General features: G+C 37.5%; 1 protein-coding gene across 7 annotated transcripts in view; it reads left to right on the top strand.

The window, feature by feature from the left end:
• Positions 1–97: 97 nt before the first annotated feature.
• MRE11 (MRE11 double strand break repair nuclease) overlaps positions 98–12,549 on the top strand; it is a 74,245-nt gene continuing 61,793 nt past the window's right edge. For 4 of the 7 annotated variants that reach the window (XM_081543859.1, XM_081543857.1, XM_081543858.1 and 1 more), the window contains exons 1-4: positions 98–191; positions 921–1,038; positions 2,667–2,799; positions 5,003–5,163. In XM_081543859.1, coding sequence (XP_081399985.1) covers positions 1,019–1,038; positions 2,667–2,799; positions 5,003–5,163 — 314 coding nt within the window. In that variant the 5' untranslated portion in view covers positions 98–191; positions 921–1,018. Of the gene's footprint in view, positions 246–920; positions 1,039–2,666; positions 2,800–5,002; positions 5,164–12,549 lie in introns of all 7 variants that reach the window. The other 3 variants (XM_081543861.1, XM_081543860.1, XM_081543856.1) reach the window with 2 other exon arrangements.

The following is a 12,549-nucleotide window of genomic DNA, read 5'->3' as shown; positions in this document are numbered from 1 at the left end:
CTTGCGACCTCGCGGCACTCAACAGCCAATGAGAGGAGCTGAAGCGCTTACGTCACCAGTGAGGTATCGCGAGAGAAGGAGCCGCTGTTATTCTCCCGCCTAATTCGGGTTTACCAACAAGCCGGTTCTGAGACGCCATCCTGTGTGGTGCTGTAGCTTTTCTTGTCGCGGTTGTCCCTCCTTCTTCCCGGGTAAAAGCCAGCCTCGGGACCCCAGGGTGGGGCTTTGGAGAGTCCAGTTGTGGGGTAATTTGGGGGTTGCTTCCGCTGTCTGCGGCGTCGCAGGCGGAAGCCCAGAGAGAACTGACTTTGTGGGAAGAATGAGCCCAGTAGACTCGGGAAGAGCCTTGGAGGTTCCTCGAGCTCTGTGGTGCGGGCGCGCTGAGGTTTAGGATCCTCACCGAACAGGCGATCTTGGCGTGGGGCGTGGGGGCGGGGGGGTGGGGGGGGTCGTTCCACGGTGGCAGCCGCTCCTCCTCAAAAATCCTGGCTGTTTTCCTTCAACATGTGTTTGTTTATTCAAACGTGGACCCCTTATCCTTTCAAAACAAGCCCGTGTCTTTAAAATAAGTCTGTGTTTAAGCAGGAAATACAGGATCACTTTAGGCTCCAGGATAGCCCTTGCATGCAACTTAAACCTTTTTCTTCATCCAGAGTTATTCGTGTGCTAAACCGGAAGTATTGTGTGACTCTCTTTGCCTAGTCATTTAACAAACATTAGTTCCCACAGGGCACGCAAAGGGAACTGGGAGGGGAGTTTAATTACAGTGGTAAAACTAGAGTGGCACTGGAGATTCGCTATTTTTTGTTGTTGTTAACATTAAAAATAAAAATATAGTAGGTGCTTAAGTGAAAATGAGACTCTTCCGAAATTGCCAGTCTGCGTTTTTAAAATGTGTTTTAAATAAAATTTTGTTTTAGAATTTGGAATCGAGTGAGTTTTCTGACCTATTTGAGCACCGGACCCAAGGGTACTTGGAGAGGGAACTGGTCTCGGAGGAGGTGGACTGACCGTAGAAATGAGTCCTGCAGACGCCCTGTAAGCACCTTTCTTCCGAAATCTTTGTTGGTTTGGGTTTCTACCAAATAGCCTATCGACTATGATCACCATAAAAGAAAACTTATTTAGTAAATAAAGAGTTTACATGAACACAAGTGTTAGTCATCAAAAAGAGTATTTGGAATGGTTAGCAATTAATACTGTATGTTTATTAGTTAAACATAATATGCAGCTTGTAGATTGGGGTTTTGCAGTAGATTGGCATATTGCTGTATAAATTTATGTTAAGTTTTTCTTAAACTATTGAAGCTATAAATATTCTTGAACTAAGTCTGACTAGGTAATGCAAGTCTTTTAGAGCACATTTTTAGAGGGATAAATTGCCCTAGTACTGAATAAATTGGAAATGAATCTGACTAAAATGAAAGTAAATAAAAGAACTGGGAAAAGTCATGTGGGAAAAGCTTTCAGCTTGGAGTCTTTCGTCCTGGTTTTAATTTCTTGATTAGTATTGTTTGACCCTGGACAAGTTAGCAAGCCTTTAAACTTCACCTCAATTTCTTCATGTGTATCATCAAGTTAAAATGACTCTCAGATAAATTTTCATATTTAAGTGAAGAAATTCAAGTGAAAATACTTTAGAAATTGCTGTAGACGTCTGGGTAGTAATGTGATCAGAAAGTATTCTGACTTAATCTGTATGTATATAGCAATCAGAACTGTGCATATCATTTTGAAGTTTCTGAAGAGACATCTTTTCTGGAAAATTCTCCTGTGTATAAAGATTTGAATTTTAGAGATATATAAAAGTTTGTTTTTAAGTTCATATGGTTTAGTGAAAACAGCCTGAATTTTAATCCTGGCTTTTAATCCCATTTCTGCCATTTTGTTTCATGATAAATCAATTAATTTCTAGTATTTAGCCTTCTGGTTTTTCAGAAACAATAATACTTAACCTCTTTATATGTGAGAGTTGAGATGTGACCAGAGATAAATTATTTTAAAGACAGTTAAAAAGTCACATCAAGTTTAAGAGAGTATTAATAACTATCATATTGCTGTTTCACATGAAAGTATTGAATCTTTTGAATACTACCAAATTTAAATGGCATTGTAAATTCATTTTTTTGCTTGGCCAAATTTGTTAATGGGAAGCTAACTTTGTATGGAGAGTAGTCAAGCAAGCCTCTTCAGGGGCCTGGATAGAAGTTACTAGCTTATTATGGTAGAAATCTACTTATAAAATAAGAGGGGTGCTTTTTAAATTAACTAGCTAATTCTAATATTCCTGGAAAAGTGCAAAGTAGATAAATAACAAGGTTAGATACTGGGATCAAATTCTGTTAGATTTTTGCTGTGGAACAGAGTAGGAAAATAAGCTTTCAAATCTAGGTTACATATGAGTAGGTAAAGCTGCTTGTAACATGATTATATTTTTTTGAAGCAGTTACAGAGCCTTTTAAAAAATGTGTATATATTCTACATTGTATTAGTGGTAGGAAAATTGTGATGTTAATAAACTAGTGAATGCTTCAAATTTTCCGACCTCGTTTAGAGCTGGAAAAGTGGTTTTATTTCATAATTGCTATTTTATAGATTTAGGTTTCAGTATGCTTGAACATTCTTTCGATGAATTATATTGAAGTGTTTCTTCTTTTTTAATACAGCGATGATGAAAATACATTTAAAATCTTGGTTGCAACAGATATTCATCTCGGATTTATGGAAAAAGATGCCGTGAGAGGACATGATACATTTGTAACATTTGATGAAATTTTAAGACTTGCCCAGGAAAATGATGTGAGTTTGGTTTGCATTTTTGCAATTTCTACCACGTTCCCATACTTACTCTTTTTCCTTTTAAAGTGAGAGGTTTATTTTATATGTTCATGTGCTCAAACTGCCTGCTTAAAGATAAGTATGCTGAAAGCCCAAATCAGATTTCGTGTGCCTTATTCCCTGAATTCAAGTAGAAGTGACTTTTGTAAATAGTCTGTAAAAATTTATGAAAATTGATGAAGTGTTTACTGAGTGCAGCATGTTTCTATTTGAACTGTAAAGATGACTGTCATAGGTTCTGCTTTCAAAGAACGTACAGCAGGCAAATCAGCATGTGATATGTGATAAATGTCTAAAATGCTCAGATGCAAGGTCGTATGTGATAAGAGCCATAAGAAAATTATAAACAGCATTTCCTGGGAGATTAGATGTAGAAGAGATCACATTTAGAAGAGGACAGCAAGATGAGATAAATTAAGTGGCATTTAACTGGGGCTTGGGAGGGGTACAGCAGCCATGTTAACTCACTGGTGGGTCCTGTGTTAGAAAGAGGGCTGAAAAACTAGAATTGTGGTTTGAGCTGCAGTCAGAGCTTCAAATGCCACATTGGGGAGTTTGTACCCGACTTAATAGAAAGTCTTCTGGCAACAGAATATAGCATGAAGTCAAGATAAGTTTGAGGCTTTTTAAAGTGGTGGCTTGCAATGAAAAAAAGAAAGTGAATACAAGAGCTACAAAAATAGGGTTTACATACTTTGATTAGGAGATGCAGATGAGGGAGAAGGGATGACAGTATCTCTGAAGTGTGTTAAGTTTGGGTGAATGGTGTTACCGATAATAGAAGTAGGTTTTAAATAAGGAAGATTTCTTTCTTATTTTCGCAGTGCCTTATTACATACTTCATTATGTGGGAAGGTGATGAATTTTGATTTAGACCATTTGAGCTGGAGGTTCCAACAGGATATTCACGGAAACCTTCAGGCAGACAGATAAAATGTCCATCTAGAGCCCAAAAGACAGCTGGGGAATAAACATAAATTTGGGTGACTTGCAAACTGTTATCTTCAACTTTTACTTTTCCTCAGAGTTCTGTTCAGTTTTTTTGCAAGTCCTTTAGTTTATATTTCCAAATATTTATCAGTAGATCCTCTCCACTATTTTCTGCCTTTGTGTCTATAAACTTAATCCAAAACTTTTATCTTATTTTGCTGAACTACAGTAGCTCCCCTTAGGTTTTTTTTTTTTCTTTTTTACAGCATAGCAGACAGAGTGAACTTATAAAATCATAAATCAGATCATGTCACTCTGCTGCTTCAAAATCTAAGTGGCCTTCCATTAAATCTAGAGTAAAAATTAAACTACAAAGTTCAACATGGTCTGGCCCCTACTAGAAGACTTCATCTCCTTTGACTCTGGGTGGTTGGCTTATGCTCCATCTACACTGCAATATGTGTTCTACTCTGGGACCTCGATGTGTCTGGTTCTCTTCCTGCTCAGAGCATCTTGATTTTGTCAGGGTTTACTTCTCAGTTCAAATTTTATCTTTTTGGAGAGGTCTTCCCTGATAACTCCAAACAGTCTTATCACATTACTCATTTATTTTTTTTATAGCACTATCTGGAATAATTTATTGAATTATCTACTTGTTTATTTTCTTCTGAATGAATCAAGTAAATAATTTGGATTGAATCAGCTCTTCCTTCCATGTTGTTGTTTAGTTGCTAAGTTGTCTCTGACTCTTTGTGATCCCATAGACTGTAGCCCGCCAGGCTCCTCTGTCCATGGGATTTCCCAGGCAGGAATACTGGAGAGTGGGTTGCCAATTCCTTCTTCAGTGGACTTTCCCGACCCAGGTATCAAAGCCGGGTCTCCTGCTTGGCAGGTAGATTCTTTACCACTGAACCATTCCTTCTGTAGGTTTTATTAAAGTGAAAAGTTTATGTTTGATTTGGATAACTTTAAAAAAAGAAATCACTTCTGGTAACATGAGTTGGAGACTTGGTATAGTAATTTGAAGATGGCTTTTTGAAGGTGGCCTGGAAACCTAAGTGGGAGTCAGATTAGTAACCAGATTGGAAGGGCCTTTGAATGAATAAAATATGAAACTTTAAATCTCCATACGTAATGGTATCTTTTATAAAATCTTTTTCTCTCTTTGGTCTATAATTTTAAAAACTTTACCTATAAAACATAACTAATTTTCACACTATTTTCTGTTGATTAGGTGGATTTTATTTTGTTAGGTGGTGACCTTTTTCATGAAAATAAACCCTCAAGAAAAACATTACATACCTGCCTCGAGTTATTAAGAAAATATTGTATGGGGGACCGTCCTGTACAGTTTGAAATTCTCAGCGACCAGTCAGTTAACTTTGGTTTTAGTAAGTAAGTATGTTTAAATATTTCAATTAATGTTTTCTTGTAGTATATAATACTGCATGTGTCTATGATATATAATATTTCCTATGTAAGATGCATGAACGCGTTAACAGTTAGTCATCTTCTCTTCATTATAAGCTATTTCCTTGGCAATTGTAGTTCTTTGAATTTTCTGTACATTATTGTATTAATTTGTATTTCCCTAATTAATAGTGAGATTGAATAACTTCTCAGATTTTTATTGTACTTTTGGTATATCTGTTCATATCTTGTGTCCATTTAAAAAGTTTGGATTGTTTTTTCTGTTTCTCATGTTGAATTTGCAGGAGCTATTTATATATTCTAGATATCAAGCCTTTGTTAGGCATGTATTTTTTTTCCCAATCAGTGGATTGTCTTTTGACTGTTCACAGGACCTTTTGTTGACAGAAATACTTAATTTTGATGTTCATAGTCAAATGTATTGTTCTTTTACTTTAAGATTTGTGCTTTTGGGACTTACTGACAATATTTACCTAGAACCCCCCTGTCATAAAGGTATGTCATTTTGTTCTTATACATTGTGCAGGATACCACATTGCTTTTAGTTAAAATGATCTCAAAGTTGTCTTCTGCCTATGCCAGTGTCTTGGTCTTTTCCTAAAAGACACTGACAGTTTTGAAGTGTACTGGTCAGATATTTTATAGAATGTCTCTCAATTTGGGTTTTTCTCATGATTAGACTAGGGTTATTGATTTTGGGGAAAGAGTATTCCTTATAGGTGAATTGCCCTTCTCATAGCATATCAAGAATATATGCCATCAACATGACCTGCACTGGTGACGTTAACCCTGGTCACTTGGTTAAGATGGTGTCTTACAGGTTTCTCTACTATCAACTTAATATTTTTCTCTTTCCATTCACTGTTTTTTAGAAGTGAGTCTCCAAGTCCAGCCCACACTCAAAGAGAGGGAGTTATGTGTCGCTTCCTGGAGAGAGAAAGGAGTGTCAAAGAATTGATGGGCATGTTAAAGCCACCACTTACTAAAATTAGTAAAATTTTAGGAGAGGCTCTGCACCTATTCCCTTTCTCTTTAATGTTTGTCCAGTAATTTTAGCATTTGCCAGTGGGTTCTTACCTACAGCTATTGTAACTGTAGTGTCCTCATGGTGATTTCCTGTTTCCCACATTCTTTCTGCCATTTAGTAATTGGAATTCTTCTATAAAGATTTGTCCCTTGTCCCCCATTTGTTTATTTATATATTCAGTTGTCTATATGGAGAAGGCAGTGGCAACCCACTCCAGTACTCTTGCCTGGAAAATCCCAGGGATGGCGGAGCATGGTGGGCTGCCGTCTATGGGGTCGCACAGAGTCAAACACGTCTGAAGCGACTTAGCAGCAGCAGCAGTTGTCTATATTAGTAGGAACTTATTAAATCATTTATATCAGCGTGAAATCATTTTTTTCCTTTGGGTTGTAATTTAACATTATTTTGATAATCTGTTTTGTTGCTCAAATAAATTGTTCCAGCTTTAGCCATTGGGCACTCTTTCAGATGGGCTCTTGTGTACTGTCAATGTACTTTAATCTTTTTTCCCTGTCTTTCTTACTTTTTGGCACTGGAAGATGCTGCAGGCTAATTCTGTTTTTTCCCAAGCTTTATACTCATGGAGTCTTGGTTTCTTTTGGAATGGTTTTTGGAAGCTAGAGTCTGGATGCTTGGCATGCATGTGGCTATTGTCTTGTGGTGTTTCTAGTTTCTCTCAGTGCGCAGAACTTAAATATATATATGTAAAAATGTGTGCATACGTATATGTATGTGTGTGTGTATGTATAGGTATATGTGTATATGTATACACACATACATATATATATAAAAAGTAACCCATGAAAACAGACATCAGTTCAGTTCAGTTGCTCAGTCGTGTCTGACTCTTTGCGACCCAATGGACTGCAGCATGCCAGGCCTCCCTGTCCATCAACTCCTAGAATTTACTCAAACTCAAGTCTATTGAGTCGGTGATAACATCCAACCATCTCATCCTCTGTCATCCTCTTCTCCTCCCACCTTCAATCTTCCCCAGCATCAGGGACTTTTCCAAGGAGTGAGTTCTTCACATCAAGTGGTAAAGTATTGGAGTTTCAGCTTCAGCATTAGTCCTTCCAAAGAATATTCAGGACTGATTTCCTTTAGGATGGACTGGTTGGATCTCCTTGCAATCCAAGGGACTCTCAAGAGTCTTCTCCAGCACCACAGTTCAAAAGCATCAATTCTTCTGCTCTCAGCTTTCTTTATAGTCCATCTCTCACATCCATACATGACTACTGGAAAAGCCATAGCTTTGACTAGATGGACCTTTGTTGGCAAAGTAATGTCTCTGCTTTTCAATATGCTGTCTAGGTTGGTCATAACTTTTCTTCCAAGGAGTAAGTGTCTTTTAATTTCATGGCTGCAATCACCATCTGCAGTGATTTTGGAGCCCCCCAAAATGAAGTCTGTCACTGTCTCCACTGTTTCCCATCTATTTTCCATGAAGTGATGAGACCAGATGCCATGATCTTAGTTTTCTGAAGGTTGAGTTTTAAACCAGCTTTTTCACTTTCCTCTTTCACTTTCATCAAGAGGATCTTTAGTTCTTCTTCACTTTCTGCCATAAGGGTGGTGTCATCTGCATATCTGAGGTTATTGATATTTCTCCCAGCAATCTTGATTCTAGCTTATGCTTTATCCAGTCCAGCATTTCTCATGCTATACTTTGCCTAGAAGTTAAATAAGCAGGGTGACAATATACAGCCTTGATGAACTACTTTCCCGATTTGGAACCAGTCTGTTCCATGTCCTGTTCTAACTGTTGCTTCTTGACCTGCATACAGATTTTTCAGGAGACAGATGAGGTGGTCTGGTATTCCCAACTCTTTATGAATTTTCCACAGTTTGTTGTGATCCACACAGTCAAAGGCTTTGGTGTAGTCAATAAAGCAGAAGTAGATGCTTATCTGGAACATCCTTGCTTTTTCGATGATCCAACAGATGTTGGCAGTTTGATCTCTAGTTTCTCTGCCTTTTCTAAAACCAGCTTGAACGTCTGGAAGTTCACGGTTCACATACTGTTAAAGTCTGGCTTGGAGAATTTTGAACATTACTTTGCTAGCATGTGAGATGAATGCAATTGTGCAGTAGTTTGAGCATTCTTTGGCATTGCCTCTCTTTGGGATTGAAATGAAAACTGACTTTTTCCAGTCCTGTGGTCAGTGCTGAGTTTTCCAAATTTGCTGGCATATTGAGTGCAGCACTTTCACAGCATTATCTTGTGGGATTTGAAATAGCTCAACTGGAATTCCATCACCTCCACTACCTTTGTTCATAGTAATGCTTCCTAAGGCCCACTTGACTTTGCATTCTAGGATGTCTGGCTCTAGGTGAGTGATCGCACCATCATGATTATCTGAAGATCTTTTTTGTACAGTTCTTCTGTGTATTCTTGCCATCTCTTCTTAATATCTTCTGCTTCTGTTAGGTCCACACCATTTCTGTCCTTTATTGTCTCCATCTTTACACAAAACGTTCCTTTAGTATCTCTAATTTTCCTGAAGAGATCTCTAGTCTTTCCCATTCTATTTTTTCCTCTATTTGTTTACATTGATTACTGAGGAAGGCTTTCTTATCTTTCCTTGCTATTCTTTGGAACTCTGCATTCAAATGGGTATATCTTTCCTTTTCTCCTTTGACTTTTGCTTCTCTGCTTTTCACAGCTATTTCCATTATTATTTCGTACCTATTTGTGTATATATATATATTTTAAAAATAAGTTTATGTTTGGAGGTAAATTTTTGGAGATTTTTAGTATGTAAGAAAATGGGTATTTTTAACTTTGGGTCGATAATTTGGCTGAGTATAGAATTGGATTTTGAAGTATTCTTACAATTTTTAACATACATCCTTGTTTTAAAAAATTCTAATCAAGTGTTTTAAGCAGTCTTCTATTCAGATCTAAAACTTGAGTTTTTTCTTCTTATTAAACTGCTTCATCCACTTTCTTTGCTCACTATTGCTGTTTCCTATATTTGATTTCTTTTGTCTAGATTCAGTTTCCTTTCCAGGTACAGTTTTTAGCAGTTCTTCACTGGCTGTCATTAAACTCTTGGTTCTTGTTGCTGTCATTTCAGTTGCTGGAAAAGCATAATAACATAGTGCTTGAAATCATGGACTCTGGTAGACGAAGTTCAAATCCTGGCTCTGCCCTGTCTTAGTTTCATTATTGTAAGATGGGAAAAGAATAGCTAATCTTACAGAATTGTTGATAGCTGTAGTTGAGTTAAGAAAATTGCTTAGAATAGTAACTGGCATGAAGAAAACACTCACATAACTAGTAAGTTTTTCTCATTGCTCTTAGCATTTTGCAGCCTTACTATGACATATTTAGTTGTGGATTTAGTTCTCTTTATCCTGCTTGAGCTATACACATTTCAGTCTAAGAACTTTTTTTCCAGCAAATTTGGAAAATTCATATCCAGTATCGGAGAAGGCAATGGCACCCCACTCCAGTACTCTTGCTTGGAAAATCCCATGGACGGAGGAGTCTGGTGGGCTGCAGTCCATGGGGTCACTAAGAGTCGGACACGACTGAGCGGCTTCACTTTCACTTTTCACTTTCATGCATTGGAGAAGGAAATGGCAACCCACTCCAGTATTCTTGCCTGGAGAATCCCAGCAACGGGGGCGCCTGATGGGCTGCCGTCTATGGGGTCGCACAGAGTCGGACACGACTGAAGTGACTTAGCAGCAGAAGCAGCAGCAGCAGCATCATATCCAGTATATTTTCAAATGGGGCTTCCCTGGTGGCTCAGTAGTGAAGAGCCCGCCTGCCAGTGCAGGAGATACGGGTTCAGTCCCTGGGTTGGAAAGAGTCCATGGCGAAGGAAATAGCAACCCATGCCAATATTCTTACCTGAGAAATCCCATGACAGAGGAGCCTGGTGGGCTACAAGCCATGAGGTTGCAAGAGAGCTGGACACGACTTTTCAGCTAAACAACAGTAGCACATGTTTTCAAACCTTCTTTCCTGTTCTTTCTGAAAATTATATCTTACCCAATTTTTAATATCCCCTATAACCTTATTTCTTTGTACTACATTTTGGATAATTTTCCCTTCCAGTTTACTAGTTCATGTAGAAAAATAGAACAACAAAAAAAAAAAATAGGGAAACTCTGAAAAAGAGGACTACTAAGTAGCGTTTAGCTCAATTCAATCCCTGTCAAAATTCCAATGGTAGTTTTCACAGAAATAGAACAAACAACAAGTACAGGAAAATGTGCTCAGCATCACTAATCATTGGGGAAATACATATGAAAACCACAGTGAGATTTATCACCTGACAGGTGATATACCTTAGGATGTCTGTCATCAAAAAGATAAGGGAGAACAAGTATTGGGGAGAATGTGGAGAGGAGAAAACCCTTGCGCACTATTGGGAATGCCAATTTATGCAGCCACTGGAAAACACTGGAGGTTCCCCCTCAAAGACAGAACCACCGTGTGATCCAGTAGTTCTCCCTCTGGGTATATATCCAAAGGGAATGAAAACGGTATCTTAAGAGATAATCTGCACTCCCAGCTTCATTGCAGCATTATTCACAAGATAAGACAGTGGTGGCAACAGTGTATATGCCCATCAGTGGAAGAATGGATAAACATGTAATGTACATATATAGGTATATTACTTATGTATATGTAATACATACATGCCACTGAACTGTGAGAAGAGACATCCTTTCATCTGAGACAACATGCATGGACCTTGAAGGCTTTATGCTAAGTAAAGTAAGTCAGACAAAGACACAAATAATGTGTAATATCACCTCCACAGTATAGGAAATCTGAACTCATATAAATGGAGACTGAAATGGTGGTTACCAGGGCCAGGTGTTGGGGGGGGAGTGAAGATGCTGGTCAAACAGTATAATTTTGATTAAAAAATGATTCCATTCCTATGATCTAATGTACAGCATAGTATTAGTTATAGTTAATAAAGTTTCTAGAGAGTAGATCTTGAATGTTACAAAAAGGAGATAGTAACTGTGTGACATGCTGGCAGCTGTTAAGTGTGTGTTAAGCTTATGGTGCTAGGTAAGTTACAGTGGTTATCATTTTGCAGTATATGAATATATCAAACCAATGTATTTATATACCTTAAAGTAACATAATGTTGCATGTCAGTTATATTACAATAAAGCTGGAAAAAAGTATATTATAATGCTACAATAGTAAAAAATGTGGTATGACTCATGAATTGATAGGCAGATAATTGGAAGAGTATAGACGTTCCAGAAATAGCCTCGATACATGTGGGAATTTAGTATTTGATAAAGGTGGTGTCACATATCTCCAGGAAAATATAGCTTATTCAACAAAAGAACTAGACGAAACTGTTTAAGCATTTAAAAAAATCTGGATGTGGAAAAGACTTTTCTAAGTATTGCACAAATGCAGAATCCATAAAAGAAAAGATTGATGTTTTTGTCTTTGTAAATTTCTGCATGGCAAGAGCTGCCCATGGAAGTCAGAAGCCCAGGTTCAACCAGAAAGAACATTTTTAATTCATGGCAAATTAAGGTCTAATTTTCCCAATAGATAAATAATTTTTCATGTCAGTTAAAAGAAATTCATGAGTTAATTAAAAAAAAGGTAAAGAATATGGACATCATTCACTGAAAAGGAAATAAAGTGACATTTAAACATATTAAAAGAATATGAAAGGTATGAGATGAAGTATACTGAGATATTTTTCTCCTATAGGATTGATATACATCAGTAATTCTCAGTCCTGGATGTGTATTATCATTACCTCAGAATTTTAAAAAATACTGATGCCCAGTCTCTAGGTCAGTTAATCTTCCTGAGTGTGTCTCAGACATTGGCGGATCTTCAAAGATCCGTAGAGAATTTTGCTGTGCAGCTAGGGTTCAGAACCACTGGCACAGATTGAAGAAGTTTGACCATATATTGTAGTAGTGGAGTAAGGGGAAATGGTCTCATGCATTGCCATTGTATTATATGTAAGTTATACCACCTCAATGGGGGGAAATTGGCAGTAATCAAATTTACAAATGTAGGTGTACTTTTTGACCTGACAGTGTCCTCCTAGATAATTTCCTATACTCTCACAAGGGCACTTTTGTACTGGATAACTCACTGTAACCATTTGTGAAACAAAAGACTGGAAACGGCCTAAGGGTCCATTGATAGGTATCTACTTAAACACATTATAATAATCCATACAGTGTCTGGCTAAAAAAACCACAAGGAAGCTCTTTACATACTGATATGGAATGATTTGCAAAGTATTTTAAGTGATAAAGGCAGGGTCCAGAGGTCTGTATTCTGCTGCCATTTGTGGAAGAAGGAAGAT

This window comes from Giraffa tippelskirchi, chromosome 11 (assembly GCF_054371585.1).
Source record: "Giraffa tippelskirchi isolate mGirTip1 chromosome 11, T2T-mGirTip1v1.2.pri, whole genome shotgun sequence".
Classification (NCBI taxonomy): Eukaryota; Metazoa; Chordata; class Mammalia; order Artiodactyla; family Giraffidae; genus Giraffa; species Giraffa tippelskirchi.
This window is presented reverse-complemented; position numbering and strand designations above follow the sequence as displayed.